The sequence below is a fragment of the Lycorma delicatula genome, chromosome 3 (assembly GCF_047948215.1).
Source record: "Lycorma delicatula isolate Av1 chromosome 3, ASM4794821v1, whole genome shotgun sequence".
Classification (NCBI taxonomy): Eukaryota; Metazoa; Arthropoda; class Insecta; order Hemiptera; family Fulgoridae; genus Lycorma; species Lycorma delicatula.
The window spans coordinates 224,291,107-224,315,407 of record NC_134457.1 but is presented as its reverse complement, the minus strand read 5'-3'; the positions used below and the strand labels follow the sequence as shown (position 1 = coordinate 224,315,407).

At 33.5% G+C, this 24,301-nt stretch overlaps 1 protein-coding gene across 5 annotated transcripts in view; it reads right to left on the bottom strand.

Moving 5' to 3' along the window:
* Nucleotides 1-2,590: 2,590 nt before the first annotated feature.
* Nucleotides 2,591-24,301, bottom strand: part of Snup (snurportin-1) — a 48,026-nt gene continuing 26,315 nt past the window's right edge. For 2 of the 5 annotated variants that reach the window (XM_075361594.1, XM_075361596.1), the window contains one exon: nucleotides 16,644-17,170. In XM_075361594.1, coding sequence (XP_075217709.1) covers nucleotides 17,018-17,170 — 153 coding nt within the window. In that variant the 3' untranslated portion in view covers nucleotides 16,644-17,017. Of the gene's footprint in view, nucleotides 3,169-8,809; nucleotides 9,534-16,643; nucleotides 17,171-24,301 lie in introns of those variants that run through there. The other 3 variants (XR_012755879.1, XR_012755880.1, XM_075361595.1) reach the window with 3 other exon arrangements.

Below are 24,301 nucleotides of genomic sequence, written 5' to 3'. Positions count from 1 at the left end.
TGTTAGATGAACTGTTGTTGCGAGTCTCGGGGTTGCATTTTGCAACGCCCTTTACCAGTAGGGCGATCTACCGGGTCATGCGGTTTTTCTTGTCTCTTCACAAGTGTGCTGATTTTCCCATTTCTCGATGCAGGAGGCTTTTTGTTTAGTTACTGCCAAATCACTTCTTTGGCATTAGTTAGGTGATGAACTCTGGGCATTTTCTGTGTGTTTCTGTTCCTGCTTGCAGGAACGCTTTTGTATCCTGCAAGCAGGAATGGATTGATCAAACTTCATCAGTCTGCGTTGCTTTGATCTCGATTGAAGTGCTGTTTAAGTAGGTAAAGGGGACCTGGCAGAGAACTTTTGTTTGGCGGTTTCAGCTGCTGTATTTCATCAATTTTACTTGGCTAGCCTACTTCTCTTCGCACTTTGCCCTGGCGGGAGGCGGGTTCATTAGTGTTAGTCACTCGGGTGGCTAGGGTCCACCCGAGCAGTTTGATTGACCCTCCGTTAAAGCCACTATGGCTAGGAACGGACGGGGTGGTGTAGCGACCGGACATGCTACGAGGTGGGATCTTCTCCCCTCAGGGGAGGAATCGAGTTTGATTGGCCGGAGGTAGGTGTACTTGGCACCGAGCCCCGGTTAGAGTAGTTCAAGTACAGTAGTGGTTATGCTCGGGAGCATGATTTCACTCTCCCAGATATGATTTAACTTTAGCATGGTTATTTGTTGAATTGGAGTGCACGCTTAAGGGGCAAATAAGTAAATGTTGGTTGCGTTCAACTAGCTGTAAATCCAAACGGTCCTCAAAGTTAGAGCTGAAAAGGGAGACTAGAAGTTACACTCAGCTCCCGAACAGACCAGACCTGAGGTCCTCCGAGACATTTATTCTTGCTGGTGGCACTCCAATCACTAATTTAATTATGGTATGGTATGCCGTCGTGGCATTGGTTTTGGCTGGAATAATATGCTGTTGTGGTATAAATATTATTTGCAATCGTTTGTAAAGTGGGTAACATTCAGTTTAGGTGGTGATAGAATTCGTAGAGTTACATACAGGGTCTTTGATTTATCACGTGCAGGCTTTTAGCTTAGTTCCTAAGGGCTACATGTTAGTTAGGTGTCTGATGTCTTCATTGAGACAAACTTGACTAGGGTGGAATTTACTGAAATGTGTCTCTTGGGGCATCTGCATCGGTAGCATCTCAGAAGGCCAGACTAATGACTGTGGAATGTGATCAGTTTGACGGCAAGATGTCCTCCAATTAAGCCACTCATGGCTAGGAATGGATGGGGTGGTGTAGCGTCCAGACACACTGTGAGGCAGGTGTTCTCCCTCAGGGGAGAATTGAGATGCTGGGGTGGGACCCCGGGAACGGCATAGCCGAGCCTGGGTTTACCCCTGCCCTACCATTTAGAAGCAGGAAAGACGTAGTAAAAAATCCAAAACCGGTGGGCCGACCTGCCATGCCAGCAGATGGGAAGGCCCATTAGTCACAGGACACTTCCCTGGGTTGTCATCATCCACATGCTTGATTGCAGGACCAACCCGGGGAGCTGAGAAAAAAAGTATTAACCAACCCAAAAAATGAATAATTTCAATATTACTAGATAAACATTTCTGATAATGCTAGCTTGAAAAAGATTTTCAGAATTTTTATATGCAAAATTTACGGATTTATAACGCATTATGTTTACCTTTATTCAGTTTGGGTGTGTTTGTGATCATGAAATGTACTGGTAAATTGACTGTTAATTCAGTTGTAACTGTTTTACATCAAGGATAAAAAAAAATTAACGCTGGCAGAATTTTTTCACCCAGATGTAGTATTTAATTACAATGTGAGCAATCCCAGTTGATGGCAACTACTTGAAGCAACTAGAAAACTACTTGAAGGTATAATCTTAATGTTTGGTTAATCTAACATTTGGCATGTTTGACCTAATTCTCATTAACAGGAATCATTACCATGTGCATACACAACACACTATTTTCCTTTTTTGAGCTATTGGTTATCTGATCGGTTTATGGCATCATTACTTGCTCTTCTCTGCTAATCTCCCTGTTTAACCCCTCTATTATAATTATTATCATATTACATTTCTATTACTAAATTATTTTCATCAGGACATCTGTTTCTTAATATAGACAGAACCAATCCTGGTTTCTTTCTCGTGCAAGGTACTAATTTATAAGAATATGCACACAGCTGTAGATCACGTGTGAAAGTATTCAGGTATATCGGAATACTGTTAACCACCGACAGGAAGGTTAATTATTTTACAAGATTAGTTATCTAGTAATATCGTATTAAGCAGGAAGGTTAGTTTTCAAACCAGGTTGTTTGAGTTTCAACCAGAGTTTATGGATGGTAGCCTCTTCTTTGCACCTCACAGAGCAAACGTAGGAGCCACTTTGGTTAGTGAGAGGCACCCTTCTGATACAGTAGAGGTTTGGCTGTTCCTGGTCAAATGTGTGCTGAATTTCATCTGGCAACTATTATCAAAGTTCACTATTACACAGTTTTAATTACGTTACAAAAATACTTTCAAGAATTTCTCTGATTTTTAAAACTACATAATTGATACTGGTTGAATTCTTTTCTGCAAGAAAGCTCCGTCTGCTTTTGATGTATACCCTTTCCAATTTTATTACCTAATACAAATAAATCTGCAGCATCTGGCATATGTTTCCCCATCTTAATACCTAATCCCTAATTATCCTCTTTTTTGTCATATTTTCCAATTTTTCTTTTTTGTTTTTTATCATGACCTTAATTACTGCTATTTAGCGCTACAAAATATAAATTAAAAAATTATTTACTAAATCATAAATTTAATCTTAATAAATATATAAATGATTCCATACAAATATTTCTGTATTTCTTTATGTTCTGAGTCCCATGAGTTAAAAAAGTATGAAAACTTTGGTTACAAAATTCTCAAACTATATATGGGATTGTATGGGATTGTTGGGCTTTTCACCTCACAAATAGTTGAATCTATAAACTCAAAATTAAAAAGTTTTATATTAATGTGATATCAGGCTGAGAACAGTTTTCAACCCTCGATAAAGTCCAACCTTTTACTGTTCCAGTCCATTTTTCTCCTCTTTATACAAGTGTTATCTGCACAACAATTTCCAAGCCTTTCCATAGGATTAGGTACAGGATAAACTCCTACCTCTAAAAATACGAAAAAAACATTACCAACTTATAAAGTCTGAAATGTAAGTAATTTATTAAATTAAAAATATTCTAAACTATACAAATGCTAACACTTACTAATAATAAGTCCAATTTTGGTACCCTATAGAAATTTACAAATTATAAATAGACCAATATTTAAAAACCACCTAAATGTTTTTACAAACACAATACGCTTAATTATTATAAAAACAAATACCAATACACTAAATGAACAGATAATGTTTAAAACCAGCATACTTTTTGACAATATTTTACACCGTAAACATATACATCAGGAGTGAGACAATGAAAGTAAAATGTTTGAGACTTGATGTATAAATATACACAAGTCTCTAGACCGTGGATGCACAAGTAAATTTTTTTTAAATTCATTTCAAATTAATTTCAGTTCATAGATTTTCAATTAGTAGTTTTACATTGTAACTAATTTGTAATTGAAAGAAATTAGCAGTAAAAATAAATTTTTATGTTAAAAGAAAAATGATTAGGGAATAAAATAAGACTATTTATATTTGTGTTAAAAAACTAGTAGTTTTATTTTATTCCCTATCACTTTTCTTGCTAGAAAGTTTTAAATTTTCTAGCAAAAATATTTCACTACTGTAATGTAATAAAGCAATTTTTGATAGTATGAAATAGTTGTAGTTTGCAGGTAAAGATTTATTTCTTTACCTTTTTTGAGAAAAAGGTAAGTTTTGAGAAAAAATAGTTGGATTTTTGAGAAATTCAACTGCAAACAATAAATTAACACTGTTACAACAATAAATTGAATTCATTTATGAATAGATGCACTTTACTCTGGTGTTGATCATTTTCAAAATTCTACCGTAATTCTACACATTCAACATTTTGAATTCGATTTAAACAGTTCTAATGAAATTTGGGGTGCCATTTATGAAGATCTGTTTAATATAATTGGAAGGAAAACAAATTTCCAAATCTTATCTTATCCAGGTGATAAAGCGAACATCTAAAAGTGTGCCTGTTCATCAAGGGTATTATTGATAAAAGCTGTAGCTGTGTCTCTTATTACAAATTTTCTAATATATCAGATTTTTGTTTTAAATGTGTGTAAATATAATTTGTAATTAGGTACTAGAACAGCTTTCTGCATATCATGTAAAACAGTGTGAGAAATGAAACAGTCTGAACAGAAGTAAAACAGTCTGCCTAAAACAAAGAGAGTGGAGTTTATATATAAATATAATCTCAGGTATAATATAAGTTCCAGTAAGACTGTTTTTGTTTGAATTAATTCAATAAATTGGGCTTTATTGTTTTTTATTTTATATAGGAAATACGATTTTCTAATGTATTTTATGCAAGAGTTTTAGGTAGGAGCACAAATTAGAAGCTGACTTCTCAGAAAAAGTCATTTGTTTTCATATAATATATACCAATATATGTAACTTCACAACCCATTTGGTAAGGATGAGTGAAAACAGCAATTAGTCACATTAAGATATATCATCTTAAAATGAAAATATAATACAAATGTTAAACAATAAACAATCTTAAACTTAAGATTTATCACTAATTACAGGGAGAAGAAATTTGTATAATTTTGGACTGCATGTATGAACATCAAGTCTATATACATCCCATAAAGCCAATGTTTTTCACATTTGAAAGGTGCTACAACATTAGATAGACAAAGGAGTCCGATAAGATTTAAAGCCGAAAATTTTAGAACAATTAGTCTCTTAGTTCTAAAAGTAATTTCCCTTAAATTTTTAAAACACTTTGTCATTTAGTATATTGAAAGTGGAGATGTATTTTTTTAATCGATCGAAATGTAACTGTTTTTAAACTGCCTGCATTAATCAAGTGTCTATCTAACACTGAAAATGACATTACCAAATTAACATTTAAATATTCAGTTAATTCCTGTTAATATTTCTAGCAGCTAAAAACAATATCTAAATGCAAATGCATAGTTTTCTTACAAGTGTAATAATTAATTAATACAAAATCTGTACGACAAAAAAAAATTTTTAAATCATGAACATATAGATTAAACACGTTACTTGAGAGACAATGTAATAAAAGATGCACATAGCTGCAGTTAGCACAATGAACTACCACTAACACCAGTTTTCCTGCCAAAATGCAATTTCAGTGTCTTTTAATTAATACCTCATATTTCTCATTTTCATTATGAAACGTTTAAATGTATTTTTACAAAATATATCTGTAACCAATACAATTTAATTGAAAGTTATTTGAAAATAATTTGTTGCAGTCTATAAAAAAGAATCTATTTTTTTTAGTAATGTTATCTGAACTTCACAATTCTATGCGATTGTAAAATGCATTGTATAAAACATAAAAAAATATTTATTACTATAATATTTTTTCTAGGAAGAAATTTTCTTTATTTTCTACACAAAAAACTACAAACTGTCAGTTTTACAAAATAGAAGATATCTTTCTATTCCACAGGCTTAGATGAGAACCTTAATAGCTTATCTAACCCGTTAGCGGTCACTTGTGGAGTTTTCCTTTCCTCCATAGACTAAATACCTCATTCCAAAGTTTGTTTTACTCTAAATTCCTAGTAGCTTTACTCCACCTTTCCGTTAAAAGGTAAAAATAGGTTTTACAATAACATTAGTCGTGGTTGACTTGAAAGTTTCTTGTACAAATTGATATAGAAATCCAGAGTATTTATCTATTTAAGACCAATTGTGGAGTATTCATTAGCTTTAAACCATGTGTGACTTTTTCGGTGTTTTCTTCTTTTATTAGTAGCATTTTTTTGTGTTAACCCATTTTCATTTTATTTTCCATCTGGTTCATTTTTCTTTTTTCTCACATGCGCTACAATGGGAGAAATCCAGAAAGGGGCTAAAAGAAACCCTTTTAGTAAAGGTAACAGGTCCATATAACAACCTTCTTTTAAAATACTGCTCGCTGACACACCTAAACAAATGTTTGTTCCGGAGAAGAGTTACCCCGGACCAGGATAGAGATTTCATAGGAATGTGTGAGGGGAGACGATCTGGTCCGGCAGGTAAAGAAGGTCGAGTATAAATATTACAGGGAAGACAAGTTGAAATTAGTTTTTTCTGCGAAATGAGTCTAAGCGAGACATTATAACGTTAGTCTGCAAGGAAGTCAGCGAGGCGAATTTCTTGTGTAAATTAAATTTGACATGATTAAGGTGACATCACACGTAATTCCAGTGTGGACAGTACATGAAAACAAGAAATGGTTGGCTGAGTTAATAAGACTATAAGTAAGAGATAATGTACTAAATTTCATTCATAAATTGTTAGAGTAGTTTTATTTGTGAACAGCACAGGTATTTGCAGTAAAACTTTATACTTGTCTTATCTATTGTACTATTGTTGTTAATACAATAACAGTGGTTAAAAGTGTTAACACTAGCAGTCATTTGTCAATGGGACTGAATTCTGGTTTTCATTATTTATCTACCTGTGAAAAAATCCTGACAGTTACTTCTGTTTTGTATGTAATCTCTGTTTCTTATTATTATTATTATCATTATTATTATCATTATTGTGGTTGCTTGTTTATTATTATTATGTTTTATTATAGTGTCATTTACTGTTATTATTATTATTGATTTTTCTTGTTTTACTTATGTTTATAAACCAATAAATAAACCAATAAACCAATAAATTGTAAATAAACATTTTTAATTGTCAATTTCTCAATATCCTGATTGAGCCGTGAACAAGACAATACATCTTTTTACCCAAAATGGAAAAACAAAAAGAAAGAGTTTCATCAATGTTGGTCTGTATAGAGAAAGAAGAGCAAAAGTAAGAACAAAATACATTCATTTACAAAAAGGGAGGTTGTGGTTATGTAGTTAATCAATGATTACGTTAATTTTTGCTTAAACATCAATTTAACTACCGTATTTATTCGAGTACCCCACACTTTTTTTCTTGGAATTGGAGAGAAAAAATAAGGGTGCAGGGCTTATTTGAAACATAGCCTTTAGCCAGGATAATTTATGTAAAGTAAACGTTTTCTTAGAAATACCTAAATTCAATCACATAAATTACATTATATTAGGCTTTCGTTTATCAATACCGGATGCCGCTTATACAGAATACATCCTTAATTATTAACATCCTGTTCATATTATCGATAGGAACGAAGTTACGCTATTTTTATAAAACCGATTCATTCTGTATAGGCTGCATCCAGTTCTAATGACACTATGGTTACAGTATCAGTTACCCATCGTAGTCTTGTCTATTCGCCATAATCATTGTACTGTTTGTATATGTGGACGGTTATGTGCATTTTATCTGTTAAGAAGAAACAACTTCTGGTAAAAGGCAATGGTAATAAAAGGGCTTTTCGTGGCTTAAAACCAAAATACACAGACATAGAAAAACAATTGTACGACTTTGTTATGGAAAAAAGGAAATGTGGTTATGTTGTCACAACAGAAATGTGTCAATCATATGCTCATGAAATCACTGAATCATTGAATAAAGCTGATTTTAAAGCAAGCCACGGATGGATAACACGATTTTTTTGCACGAAATGATTTGTCAATAAGACGAAAAACTACCATTTCTCAACGACTTCCAGGCACTTATGAACAAAAAATATTACATTTTCACAAATACATAATAAATCTTAGAAAAGATAAAGGCTATTTGCCTTCTCAAATAGCAAACGCTGATCAAACCAACCCCCCCCCCCCCCCCCGCCAGGGTATATTTTGAAATGCCATTTGACAAAACCGTAAATAAAAAAGTTGAAAAATGTGTTACGATTCGCACTGGTGGTATTGAAAAACAAAGGTGTAGTGTTATGCTTTGCATTACTTCTGATGGATCAAAATTACCTCCGTATATTGTTTTTAAAAGAAAAACTCTTCCTACCGTAGTTATTATCACAGCACAGGAATCAGGTTGGATGGACGAAACCTTGATTTTAGATTGGATCAGGTGTGTATGGCAAAAGTGATCAGGAGATTTACTTAATAAAAAAAATACCGGTACGATAGTAATGGATAGTTATCAGGAACATACGATTGATGAAGTGAAAGACATTTTAAAAAAGGATATGAGAGACCAAGTAATAATTCCAGGTGGATTGACATCTCTATTGCAACCACTAGATGTGTGCATTAATAAACTGTTCAAATCTGCATTAAAACAACTGTACAGTAAATGGATGGCTGATGAAAATTTCTTTCTCACGCCTACAGGAAGAATCAAATGCCCAGATTTTAACCAGATTTGTGTTTGGATAAAAGATGCTTGGGAAGGTATTTCCACAGAATTAATAAGGAAAAGTTTAAAAAAATGCGGAATATCTATTGAATTTGATGGTAGTGAAGACGATCACCTTTGGCAGAGCAACGTGGAGATTACCAGTAACTCTTTTAGACATTGACAGTGACAGGGATTAATTAAAAATAAAATCCCATATTAAAAAGGGTATTGAAATGATCCTTTTCAAAATGATACTTTCTTTTCGTTTTACTGGCCTACTAATTCTGAACTAAACTAGTACTTACAGTAAATAATTATTAATGTAATATTAATATTGTAATTTAAATGAACAAATTAAATGCTTTACTTTCTGAATATTTTCATATTTACGTATTATTTTAAATATTTGTTGCACTTTAAAATACCAGTATATACTTGATTTTTTTTTTTTTTTTTTTAGATTTTCGGTCCAGAAAATCGAAATGCGGGGGCTTATTCGGGGGCGGGGGGTACTCGAATAAATATGGTAATTCGATCAGTCTCTGGAAGCAAGCATAATGTTAACATAGATCAGCATCTCTAAACCTGAGGGTTGCAAAATTATTAGCCTACAACTTTACATACAAAAAATAATGAAATAATTGGGAAAAAACCATTTATTATAAAAAAAAAACATTTACTACAAAATAAATTAACGAGATTGAAGCATTTGCTTTTCATATAAAAGTTTCTCCGTGGCTCTATGTTAGAAACACACAAAAGGAAATTGTTTTCAAGTGATAAAAGAAGTTGTTCGGACTTAGGTTTCTTTCCTTTTAAATACTCTTTACATATTTATATTTTGTTATTATCATTTAAACGTCGGGGCTTTAATGTATTTAAAGCCCCAACTTTAAACCCCTCAGCTACTTTTGTATGCATTCAGCTGCTGATGATTCAGTGGCTCCTTACACGTCACTCGGCTCCTTTTGGATACACAGCCTGATGAAGCAGCGGCTCAAGTAACATTATTTAAGCAAGTCCATCATCATTCTTGCGGTCATTCATCATTCATTCTTCACTCATTTTTGGTCCCCCAGATGTCTTCGGAAAAATCATATCAAACTTTTTTGATCTTCAAGCCATGGATATATTCTGAAATTTAAAGATACATTTTTTGGCCATCTGACTGCAGAGAAACATCATTATCAACATTCAAGAACTCTACATTTTATTTTAATCTACCAGAACTGCGATCAATTTCAAAAACATCATTCAAGAATCAACAAATTGGGTCTTCCGGCAATGCCGATATAACAACCTTTCATCTAACTTCATACAATCACAACTACATCTTCAACATTATTTATCGTAATATATTTTAATTTATCACACTAATCTTCATTAGTTATTGGTTATTCATTATTGAAATATCATTTAATATTTCACATTCAATTCACATTATATTAATTTAATACTATTATGGAAAAAGAACAATTACATAAACAGATGTTTAGTAAAAGCCTTAATAACTAGGGACTGGAACATTCACTTCGCATTATGATCCTACACAAGGTGATATTGTCCCTTACGGAAAAAAAAGAAGTTAAAAAAAAAATCAAGAAGTTGATCCAATTGTAACAATTAAACAAACACAATTACAGTCAATTAGTGTACCTGTATTTAAAGGCAATGTGTTGTTAGAATGACAGCACTATTTTAAATATTTACTGATTTAGTTCATAAAAGAGATAACTTTACTAATATTCAAAAATTACACTACTTACAAGGTTCATTCAATAAGTTCTTAGAAAAAGATAGAAAAACAAATTATTTTGTTTTAACTTTATACACCTTTAAACTATCTCCTTCTAACTCTACACACTTTTCCAAGCATTTCTACAACTCCAAAAAGTAGGATTTCAGAAGGTCTGCAAAATAAGCATCTGTTTGGGCGATGACCTCCTCATTCGACATGAACCATTGCCTGCCGAGCCATTTTTTTAAGTTTGGAAATTTAAAAAAAATCACTGGGGGCCAAATCTGGTGAATACGGTGGATGTTAATAATTTGAACTTTAATTCCATCATTTTGGCCATCGAAAATGTGTAGGTGTGCACCCGTTCATTATCTTGATGGAAGAGGATCCCTTTCTTTTTCAAATAAGGACGTTTTTTCTTGATTTCTTTCACAACCGGCGCATAAATAAAGCATAATACTCACCCAGTTATTTGTACTTTTTCTAAATAATGAATGTAGATGATATTACATGCATCCCAAAAAAAAAATCACTTTGGTGGTCTTTGCCTTCTTCAGAGCCCATTTGCCTTCTAAAACCCACTATTTTGACTGTTCATTTGAATCTGGAGTGTAGTAGTGTATCCATGATTCATCTAACAGTTATGTATCAACACAGAAACTCGTCAGGATTTGAATGGAAAAGCGCCAAACAGCTTCAGTCGACCACACGATTGCGTTTATTCTCCACAGAGAGCAAACGCAGCACCCCATCTTGCCAAAATTTTTTTCACGACCATACTTCATATAAAATTGAAAACACTATACCTTGCGATATGCCAGTGGCCTCAATTATTTTGTGCACTTTGATTCATCGATCACTCAAAACCATATCATGAATATTGTCAATCATTGGCGGGGGGGAGGGGTCACATCCACTTCCACTGGACATCCCAAATGATGATTCATCTTTTGTGGATGTACAGCCACATTTAAACTACCTTACCCAATTGTAAACAGTTGCAAACACAGGAGAAGATGTGCTCTTAACTTCATCCAACTCAGCTTTGATCTCTTTCGATAAATCTTTTAAACATACATGTTTAATCACCACTCAAAACTCACTTTTTTCCATTTTTCTAAATAAACAATACGCTTGTTGGTTCAATCGACTATGACAATCAACCCACATGATGGATATGGCTGAAACTTTAACTGCACTCTAGCGACAAATGACACTTACTAAAAGCAAACCGTTTTCGTTACTACAAGCATCTTCTCTTGGATTTTCTAAAGACTTATTGAATGAGTCTTGTACATTCTTCTTTGAAGGATGAAGCTTTAAATATCAATTTTAGATTCATTAGATTCAATAAAAAGGGAATCCGTAAATAATTTATTTGAATTTATTAATAAAATTTCATCATACGTGAATTCCCTTGAAGCAATGCAACTTCCTATTAACACATATGAAATTAATGTCATCCAATTCCTAACATCAAAATTAGACTACAATTCTTTAAGATTATGGAAGGAAAAGTTGTCAAATCAGAGATTTCCCACTTTTAAAGATTTTATAGAATTCCTAAATTCTAGACGACAACTTTTACAAAATATTAACCCATCCACATCAAACATGAATACAGATAATGATACTAAGGAACGTCATAAAAATACATTTCAATCTTTAACCAAATATTATAATTTACATCCTAATACACAAGACAAACGATATAATATTAATTATTATACAAAATCCAAATTTAATCAATCTCCATTTTGTAAGTCAAATCATTACATATTTCAATGTAAGGAATTTCTAACTTTGTCCATCGATTTCTAATCTTTTTGGCAAATACAAATTGTTTGGGGAAAGAAATACAATAACTCATTCGTACGGACAAAATTAATCATTCAAGAATTTTTAACTTTTTCCATTGATGATCATAAGACCTTGTCGGCAAATAAAAATTGTTTTTTTAATTGTTTCTGTAAGTGCCATTCAATTAATCAATGTTATTCAAAAGGTCTATGAAATATTTGCGGAAAGAAACACAATACACTCATTCATATGGAGAAAATTAATCATTCTAAGGTAAGCGGCAATAAGCCTAAAGTTATATAAGCCTGAACTTATTGTTCATTTAAAAATCAATCGATTGATAATATAATCTTGTCAACAGCTGTATGTAATACTACTACTAATGACATATTCCAGTAGTAAGGCAAAATTTTTCACATATAAATTTACATGAAAATTAGGTCTTAAACTTAATAAAAATTATCTATCCATTTTAGGCATAAATAACTCATTAACACAATCCAAATACAATGTAACACTTACATTACATTCTCAATACAAGAACTTTTCATTCAAGGTGAAATGTGCTGTTTTACCTGATATTTCTGATTGCCTTCCATCAACTACATTTAACACTTCTAATCTGAAACTTCCTCGCAATATATTCTTAGCAGATCCCAAATTCAGTATAGCAAATAATACTCATTTACTAATTGGAGCTCAATTTTATTTGAGTCTTATCCTTCCTAGGGGATTCATTCGTAGTTTCAGATATCCTATTTTAAAGGAAAATAAATTAGAATGTATAATTAGTGGTTGTCTTCCTAATAACATTGAAGGCAACAATAATGTCGCATCTTGTCTTGTAAGTAACACTCAAAAAAATTTATCTACTATACTCGGGATTTCTGGAAAATAAAAGAAATTGATACTGATGTTTCAGAAAATGAAACCTCAACATGTGAAAAACATTTTCAAAACAACACTACTCGTAACAATCAGGGTACATTTGTCATGTTGCCAAACAAGAATAATAACATACAATTAGAGATTCCTTCATCAATGTTAAAAATAAATTTTTATCATTGGAAAGAAAGTTAAGTCACAATTCCAACCTTAAAAAAAGACTATTCAGCATTCATACAGGAATATTTTGATTTAGGTCACATGACATTACTCAATTCCAATGATTTGTTAACAAATCAAATGCGAGTTATATACCGCACCACCCAGTATTTAAAACATCAAGTTTAACTACTAAAATTCAAGTTAATGAAATTATTCAGTGTTTCTAAATGATTAAATCAATATGGTTTTCCAATAACATCGTTTCTACATCTGAACACAATACTTTCATTCCTTCACACCAAAAACAGAAGTTATATACTTTAGGAGTTCTACGGAATAATTCCTCAGACAAATTACTTTTCCAAACTACTCATGTCATTGATTCTAAAAAAATACACTAAAGGAAATATTCTCTCCATCATAGGAGGTTTATGTGATCCTTTAGGACTCATTGCTCCTATTTTTTCTCACATAAACATTTTACGCAATCATTGTGGCAACTTAAAATTAATTGGGGCCAAACATTACGAAATACATTACTAACACAATGGCTCAATTTATACAACCAATTGCATTTAATTAAATCCATTAAAATAAATAATTTCATCAAACCAAATATTGATAGTAGAATTAATTCTATTCAAATAGTTGGATTTTCTGATCCCTTCATCACGGGTTACGGCTGCTGTACTTGCATAAGAACTGTATACACTAATAATACAATTTCTTCTAACTTACTTTGTTCTAAGTCAAAATTGGCACTCTTGAAACAAATTACACTTCCAAGAACTTTGCGTGATTTACTACTAAGTCATTTATTATTTAAGGTAATCAATGGCTTAAGCACACAATTTGACGAAATCCATTTATACACTACAATAGTACTACATTGGATTGATCCGCTAGGAGAAGATACCAGCGTCGCCCCCTAATGGGGATTATCGTTGATGACGTGTAGGCTGAGGGTCTGTAAATTTACCGGTGCACACATAATGTGTACGTTCATGCCATCAAGGAAGCCAAACTCAAGTTTTGGCAAGACTCCATGCACGAGTTGCAGCACAATCCCTGGCAGCTCGCAAAGTTATATTACCGCCAAAGCCATTGCACGTGCTGTCCGGTGTTCGATGAGGGTTTGGTGGTCGTGACACACTTTAACATCTGTAGCGACTTACCAGGCATTTCTGGATACGCTGTCTCCAGATGCTCCAGAGTGTGAAGCAGAAGTCGGCGTTAGGGCGAGTGAGACACCATTCCCTGACGTGTGGGCTGTGGAGCCCGTAGATATAGAGTGGTTTAGAGTGGTATAGAGTGGTTTCTCGAATGGCACTGAGAAAGGCACCGGGAATTGACCGACTTGAACTGGATATTTTCTATCATCTGCTGCCTGTCATTCAGGCAGGAGAGAAGCTTGGCAGACTGTTCTTGGGGTGGCTAAACTGGGGTTGCTTTCCGACTTGTTGGAAGGTGGCTTTGGTGAGGGTGCTCTTAAAATCAGGAAAGGATCCGAATGAGGTAGCAGTTGTCGACCCATCAGCCTCTTGCCGGTAATTTGCAAGTTGTGGCTGGTTGTGGAAAGGCTCTGGGAAAGAATCGATATGAACTCGTTTCCAATTCAGAGGCCAGTATGGTTCATGAAATGAAGAGGGCTGGATGGACATTCAAAATTTCTGTGGCCAAGACAAAGTTTATGCTAGTCAAGAGTGCAGACGAATTATCATATAATCATAACCCCCGTATTAAGTATAAAGGCTGTGTAATCAGCCGAGTACGAGTTCATAAGTACCTGGGGTGTTTTGTTTGATGAGAAGTTGCTGTCTAGCAACCGCATTAGGCAAGTAGCGGCAGATGCAGGCTCTGTGATGCACAAGTTTAGGAGGATTGTTCAAAAGGATTACAGACTGTTGGGCCGTCATTTATATATGGTGTATTGAGGCGTCTTCAAAAGTACAATCTTTTACAAGGCGTCCGTTTGGGCGGCATAGGTTGGAATGAAATCGGGCACTTATTAAAAAATTAAGGAGTGCCCAGCACAGAACCTTAATTGTATGCAATGGTGTTTTTAAAACAACCTCCTACGAGGCTACTACAGTATTGGGAAAGGCTCTCCTAATCGATTTAGTGGTGAAAGTTCGAGTGGCCACATGGAAATTGCGAAAGGCAGGGAGGCCAAAGTATCTGTAATGCGGTTTCGAGCCGGGCCTGTACCAGAGCAGAATGATGATCTCAATGTACCGGTTCTAAATTTTGAACAGTTGCCCATCTCCCGCCTGCAGCGGAGGCTTTACAGCCTTGCGATGGAAGCATAGCAGTAAGAATGGCACGCCACGACTAAGGGAAGGTCCTTGCATAGATTTATATATGATCTGTGGGGATGGTACGCCTCTCCTACGTTTTTAAGGGCCATAATTAAACGGGAGCCTGAGTGCTCTCCAACCATGTAAATGTGTTTCGATTCCAACTGGCAGCTGATGAGCTGTGCATCTGCGGGGAGGTCCAATTGAACGAACACACAATGTTTGATTGCCCAGCTGTTGGGGAGTCCAGGACTCAGGCCACCCTGGAACTTAGAGGTCAAGGGGAAATTGGCCACACACATGTGAGAGCCACATTGTTGAACCGTGTGGGAGTTCCTTGATGCAGCTGCTTTGTTCAACCGACATCAGTAGTTTACCTAAGGATTTGTACAACGCTGCTGTAGGAAGCTAACTGAGAGGTATGGCTGGCTACCAGCCAGCTTAAGGCTTCTAGCACTTTAATGGTGGACAGGTACTTGTTGGCATTCAGCGGCCTAGGCTGAATGCGAATTGCTGTCAAAGACAGCAATTCGCTGCCATCAATAAGATGCAGGTTAGAGAACATCACATCAAAGGTAGGATAATTTAGTTGTGCTTTAATGCAAGCTATATAGGAGCAGATCATTTAGTTTCATCTATTCCAAAGAGATGGCTCACCAAAGTCCACTAGTAAACTTACCACAGGTCTTGAGAGAAATGCACCTTTAGGAAGAAGAATAAATGAATGATATGAAATGAATAAATGATCATTTATTTATCCTTCTTTCAACATCAGTCTATCAGTCATACAGATCAGTATAAAGCATTTTAAAGTGGTAACCAATAAAGATGAATAAATCATGCAGCTGGGGGAACAGACAAGAGAACTCAGTTTAAATTTTTAACTATGCTTAAAAATGTTAGAGATAAATAATATGTTTGTCATTAAATTCCTTTCAATCATTATATTTAATGTGGGAAAATTCATTTATTCAAGCTCTTGGTAAACGTAAGAATTTTTTTTTCATACTGTGTTATTGCCATTTCATGCGAACAAGATTAGGATTAGAGTGCACTATTGTACTTATCAATGCAGTTATTTTGCTATGGAGCACTGTAAAGTGTATTTTTTCCCTATCACACAGTTAAGATTACAACTACTGTTTTAATGACAATTTTTCTTTCCTTTAGAACACTTCTGTATGTTCTTACTGAAATTTAAAACACACACACACACACACACCACAAACAGGCAAACAAAGTTTGTTTGTATGAAAAAGCTTATTTTTGATGATAGATAAAAAAACTAGGGAATGTTTATCCAAAATCTGCAGTAATTCCTAGAGAAAATTTTAAAATAAATTGAAATCATTAACACTAATGTAAAATATAACAAGATTTAATTAATATGTAAAAACTACATTTTATCTCTTTAAAGAAAACTACTTTTTCTTTCGTGATGCATACTGTAATGGTAAACACTGAACTGATTACGTATCTACAAAATCTACTAACAAGACATAGACTTGTATAAAAATGTGTCTTAAACTAATGTACAATCCTCAACAATATGGATTTTTAATATTTATAAATATATTAACGCCCAATATTTGTTATTTATAAAACTACATAAAATATCATACATACCTGAATACATACACATGCATACAATAACATAAATAGTACAAAAATATGAATTATAACATATCACTAAGTATATTATTAACACAGTTTATAATAATCTTCTTTTGAGCTAATTAACAGTTTTGTTCATTCATTTGACATGCATTATCCATATTATCAACATTAGAACTGTTAATATTTATTGAATCATTGAAATTAGCATCATCATCAAGATCAGCAACCATCATTTCTTTACTATCCTCACACTCAATCATTTCACAATCCATCTACAATAAAAAAAAAATTATTACTATTAAAAAATGTCGCTAAAGGCATAGAATGATAGCAAACATAAAAAATTAACCTTAAATAAACAATAAATATTTATTATGATTGATATTCTATTTTCAGCTGCTTGATAAACTAACAAAGCAAATATTTAAAAACAAAAAATTAAATTAAAAAAAAGTATATATATAGTCATAGGTTATAATTACAATTTAAAATTATATTGTAAAAAGTTGGGATTAAAATTTAGAAATAACCAAAACACAAATATAATAAATATAATAGAAATAAATGAATGTTTTTGAATATTTGCATCAAGGCACTAATAAACACTTTTATATCACAAAGCCACTCTCTTGATGAAGTGAAAAACCCTCTCATGTTACTTTCATTAAGTAAAAATGAAAGAAAATATTTTACTGTAAAACTGCATTGGTTTGAATGAAGTATTCAGACTTTTGCATTAATGAAATAATTCTTAATCAACAGTCCAAGAGCTAGAACTGAAAAAGTGGTTATGATCTTTGTGACACACAAAATTTATTAGAAATCGATGTATTACTGAGGCATGTTACGGATCTGAGCGGGCTGACAATTTTGTTGGTACAGGAACCAGGTAAGACAGGTGAAAGGTACCACTTTTCCGAGAAACCCTATTCTTTGATGTGGTGCTTTAAAATTTGTACAATGTACTAAACCTAAGTTTGAAAAGACTGTTTGAAAGAGTGAAGGGGTTGGTGGACAGCGGTAAAGTTGGCCAAAACTTCTGCAAAAAGTTTCATCACAGATATGACAGTAAATTGAACCACTTGTTCCTCAACATTTAACAATGCATGTGTAAAAATGGTTGACAGCTTGGTTGGTATGTAAAGCAGTAAAACGAGGTTATATATTGTCATGTGCCCGTGTATGCACTATGCGTGCAAAGCACAGAAACGCAAATAACTTACGTAAATGCATATTTTTATACTTTATATGTTCATTAATGTTTAACAATTTAATTTGGCGAATAATTTTTATCTTAAACAATAGTTTAGAGCCCTATTTACGTACTCATTTTATGAGAGAATACTCCCCGTGCAAGATGAGTATTTTCATATTTATATATGAAAATATGAGAGGTTATTTCTAAAGTAAAGATTGTTTTATTGTAAAGAAATTTATTCTGAAAACTTTATAAATATTTTTCATTTCTCTTAAACTACCTTTATACTACTTCTCTATAATCGCCACAAGAATTAAGACATTTATCATAGTGATACACCAGCTTCAGTATACCCTCATTGTATTCTTCTGCCGCTAGTCCATTTAGCCACTGATTTACAGCATTTTAAGTTAGTCACCTGCGAATTGCTTACCACTCAAAAATTCTTTCAATTTCCCAAACAAATGGTAATCAAAAGGAGCTAAGTTCAGACTATATGGTGGGTGATCATAAATTTTCCATTCCAATGTTCTCAGTAAATCACGTGTCAGACCTGCAACATGTAGACGTGAATTATCGTGCAGCAGGATGTCATTAATCAGCTAGCTATCTGTGTCAGCGACTTTGAATGGCGTGCCGTAACTTACATTAGTTTTGCAGTAGGCTTCTGCATTTATAGTCATTCCACATGGCATGAAATCAATCAGCAGTATGCCAAACTGATCCCAAAAAAATGTGGCCATCAGTTTGTGTCCAAATAATGGTGGCTTGACCTTTGTTGGTCTGATTGGTGATTGAGGATGACGCCATTCACTTGACTGCTGTTTTCTCTCTGGTGTGTGACATGAAATCCGTGTTTCATCACCAGTAACAATTGAATTAAGGAACTCATTACCTTTTTCTGTGTAGCACATCAAAAATTCCATAGCAGATCCAATTCAAACATTTTTATGACATTCCGTTAAGACGTGTGGCACTCAACGTGCTCAAACAATACTGAAAATCAACTTGAAAGCAACAGTTACTCTGGACACATCAGAAGAACCAGAGTATTGACATGAGTACAAGTGTAATGGAATAAGTAATAATTTTTGCGATATTTGGATTGTCTGTCGCTGAGATAACAAACGCCCAAAAAGTTTTCTTTATAGCCGAACTTCATGCACTTTATTATTTACAATGCTTATTATTTACGTACTTTTATTTTGGCTTAAATGCTTAATTCGTTCTTCAAAACGATTCACAGATTTAGTACACTCATTAATAAACGATTCCCTCAAATTATTTCCTTTATTTTCAATGTTCAAAAGAGAATTAGCCACGGCATCTAAAGTGACTTGATCACTGGGTATATCATATAATTCATTATAATCAACTTCATTATGTTTAAGTGTTCATGTTCTGATTTATAGTATTTTTCAAAGCTTCTATTTGTTTGTTTGATTTAATTATTCTACTTTTTCTAAATCTGCAGTTGTGTCTTGATGTTTTTTTGGGCCAGCTAAATCGTACATGTGGTAAATTATTGTGATATGAATACTGCTACTTTTTGCCCATCATTGTCGAGCTGAAATGAGTTCATGAAGCGGTTGATACCAGTTAATACTAGACTTGCAGTATCTGCATTTAGTGTTTGCACTAAGTCAATTTAATAGAAATTCTTGAAATGGATTGCTCATTCTCTTTACACTCAACATCCCTCCCTCAAATTTCCTATAGAGTTGTGGATGCAAAATCCACATGTGATATCACAAGCTGGCACAAGTGTTGGCAATTACTAAATTATACTTTGTGCAAAACTCTGTAAGTTGGTCTCCTCTTTCATTCCTGTTGTTCAGCCTGTATTCATCCACAATATTTCCTTCCTTGCCTTTTACAATGCTTGCATTCCAATCTCAAACTATTATTAAATTTTCATCTCCTTTTACGTGTTTAATTGCTTCATCAATCTCTTCGTATACACACTCTACCTCATCATCATCATCATGGGCGCTTGTAGGCATATGGACGTTAACAATCGTTGTCGGTTTAGGTTTTGATTTTATCCTTATTACAATGATTCTATCGCTATGCGTTTTGAAATACTCTACTCTCTTCCCTATCTTCTTGTTCATTATGAAACCTACTCCTGCCTGCCCATTATTATATTGATTATATTTCAAATTTTTCACATTCTTTAGCTATTTCTAATGTTTTTACCAGTACGGCATAACTACAGATTTGTCTGTAGGAGAAAGATTAATCGGTGATAAATAGCAAAAGTTTTGCTGGGACCAAGAGAAGGTCGCCAAAATATATGCTCTAATTCTCTTTCAAATGCTTGTGAGTCGTCGAAAATAAGTACCTGTATAACAGTACCGTGTATCCTATTGCACAACAAAATTATCAGAAATATATAAGCCGAAATTGTCTTTTATACTACAGCCAATTATATACTATTTTCATATATAAATAGTAAACCGATACATAACATTTCATCGCACAGTGAGTATTCTCTCATAAAATGAGTAACTAATAGGACTTTAAACTATTGTTTAAGATATAAATTATTTAACATTAATGAACACATAATGCATAAAAATATGCATTTACATAAGTTATTTGCAACATACAGTGCATATCTGTGTGCTCGGTGTGCATAGTGCATCAACATAACCCCATTTTATTGCCTTATGTACCAACCAAGCTGTCAGCCATTTTTACACACACATTGTTAAATGTTAAAGAACAAGTGATTCAACTGCCAGATATATCCATGATGAATGTTTTTGCTGAGAGTTTGGCCAATTTTATCCTGTCTGCCAACCCCTTTGTCACAACCTACCTTCTACCTGTCAGCCCTTTCGAACTTAGTTTTAGTACATGGTTAACTTTTTTTGTACAAATTTTCAGGCACCGCATCGATGGAGAGAGTTTCCCAGAAAAATGACACCGTTCACCTGTATACCTGGTCCCTGTACCAACAAAACTGTCAGCCCACTTGGATCTGTAACATACCTTGGTAGTACATCAATTTCCAATAAATTTCATCCACAACAAAAATCAAACCACTTTTTCAGCTCCAGCTCTTGAATTACAGGCTTGATGGGTATAATTCAACTACAGCATTATCTTTAATAATAAAAACTTGTAACAATTTTAACATTACTAACACAAATAAAATGGGTTATTTCCACCTTTAATCTGTTATTGGAATGCTATCGTGAAAGGAGATACTGTGACGGAATTATTTGAAAAATAAATAAGTCATCACAAATTTAAAAAATCCTTCTGGCAGTTAAAAAGTAATGATTATTGTTCGCCTTAGGTTTAGGAATATATCACACGGCTCGTGTCACGGAGTTCTTTTATTTTGAGTTGCTTTGAAATAAGTTAGTCTAAATACACTGTGTAATATTATACAAGCTATTTCAATATTTCACTGCTTGGAATTCATTGAAATTATAATTCTTTAAGCGCTTCACCAAACACAATTTTAAACAATTTTTTTACACTTTCTACAATTAATTCTTCCAATTAATATTAATTATATAAATGAAATAAATTAATATATTTTATCGATTAATATCTCATTTTATTAATCTATAATAAGATTATTATCATTTATTATTGAACGTTATTTTGAATTGTCATTTTTAATAAAATACTTATGGCTAGATTTAATTCGTGAAATAATTGTACGGAATTGCAAAAAATTCTGTCTGCAGTGCAATAAGAAAGATGCAAAAATTTATAAGCAAATGTTAATGTTTAAAAAGATAAATACTGTAACAAATAATTTCCAATAACAACAAAGTTAAATGCGCTGTATAAGATGATTCGGGATGCCAATCTTTGGGCTGATTATTATTATTATTCAAGTTCAAGCTTAACAAGTAGGAATTCTAGGCATCTAATACCAGATTACTGCAAGGTATCATAATACCAATACTGCAAGGTATCAGATAGATTATATCATGGTTAAGCAAAGATTTAGAAATCAACTCGTGGACTGCAAAACTTACCCTGGAGCAGACATTGATAGCGACCATAATTTGGTGATAATGAAATGTAGATTGGGGTTTAAAAACCTGAAGAAAAGGTGTCAGATGAATCGGTGGAATTTAGAGAAGCTTGAGGAAGAGGAGGTAAAGAAGATTTTTGAGGAGGACATCGCTAGAGGTCTGAGTAAAAAAGATAAGATAGAAAATGTAGAAGAAGAATGGGAGAATGTTAAAAAGGAAATTCTTAAATCAGCAGAAGCGAACTTAGGCGGAATAAAGAGAACTGGTAGAAAACCTTGGGTTTCAGACGATATATTGCAGCTGATGGATGAACGTAGAAAATATAAGAATGCTAATGATGAAGAAAGTAAAAGGAACTATCGGCAATTAAGAAATGCTATAAATAGGAAGTGCAAACTGGCGAAAGAAGAGTGGATTAAAGAAAAGTGTTCAGAAGTGGAAAGAGAAATGAACATTGGTAAAATAGACGGAGCATACAGGAAAGTTAAGGAAAATTTTGGGGTACATAAATAATAATGTCTTAATAATGTGTTAAACAAAGATGGTACACCAATATATAATACAAAAGGTAAAGTCGATAGATGGGTGGAATATATTGAAGAGTTATACGGAGGAAATGAATTAGAAAATGGTTTTATAGAGGAAGAAGAGGAAGTTGAGGAGGATGAAATGGGAGAAACAATACTGAGATCTGAATTTAAGAGAGCATTAAAAGATTTAAATGGCAGAAAGGCTCCTGGAATAGACGGAATACCTGTAGAATTACTGCGCAGTGCAGGGGAGGAGGCGATTGATAGATTATACAAACTGGTGTGTAATATTTATGAAAAAGGGGAATTTCCGTCAGACTTCAAAAAAAGTGTTATAGTAATGATACCAAAGAAATCAGGGGCAGATAAGTGTGAAGAATACAGAACAATTAGTTTAACTAGTCATGCATCAAAAATCTTAACTAGAATTCTATACAGAAGAATTGAGAGGAGAGTGGAGGAAGTGTTAGGAGAAGACCAATTTGGTTTCAGGAAAAGTAAGGGAAGCAATTTTAGGCCTCAGATTAATAGTAGAAGGAAGATTAAAGAAAAACAAACCGACATACTTGGCGTTTATAGACCTAGAAAAGGCATTCGATAACGTAGACTGGAATAAAATGTTCAGCATTTTAAAAAAATTAGGGTTCAAATACAGAGATAGAACAACAATTGCTAACATGTACAGGAACCAAACAGCAACAGTAGCAATTGAAGAACATAAGAAAGAAGCCATAATAAGAAAGGGAGTCCGACAAGGATGTTCTCTATCTCCGTTACTTTTTAATCTTTACATGGAACTAGCAGTTAATGATGTTAAAGAACAATTTAGATTCGGAGTAACAGTACAAGGTGAAAAGATAAAGATGCTACGATTTGCTGATGATATAGTAATTCTAGCCGAGAATAAAAAGGATTTAGAAGAAACAATGAACGGCATAGATGAAGTCCTACGCAAGAACTATCGCATGAAAATAAACAAGAACAAAACAAAAGTAATGAAATGTAGTAGAAATAACAAAGATGGACCACTGAATGTGAAAATAGGAGGAGAAAAGATCATGGAGGTAGAAGAATTTTGTTATTTGGGAAGTAGAATTACTAAAGATGGACGAAGCAGGAGCGATATAAAATGCCGAATAGCACAAGCTAAACGAGCCTTCAGTAAGAAATATAAGTGGTTTACATCAAAAATTAATTTAAACGTCAGGAAAAGATTTTTGAAAGTGTATGTTTGGAGTGTCGCTTTATATGGAAGTGAAACTTGGACAATCGGAGTATCTGAGAAGAAAAGGTTAGAAGCTTTTGAAATGTGGTGCTATAGGAGAATGTTAAAAATCAGATGGGTGGATAAAGTGACAAATGAAGAGGTATTGCGGCAAATAGATGAAGAAAGAAGCATTTGGAAAAATATAGTTAAAAGAAGAGACAGACTTATAGGCCACATACTAAGGCATCCTGGAATAGTCGCTTTAATTTTGGAAGGACAGGTAGAAGGGAAAAATTGTGTAGGCAGGCCACGTTTGGAATATGTAAAACAAATTGTTAGGGATGTAGGATGTAGAGGGTATACTGAAATGAAACGACTAGCACTAGATAGGGAATCTTGGAGAGCTGCATCAAACCAGTCAAATGACTGAAGACAAAAAAAAAAAATACCAGATTTAAATTTTT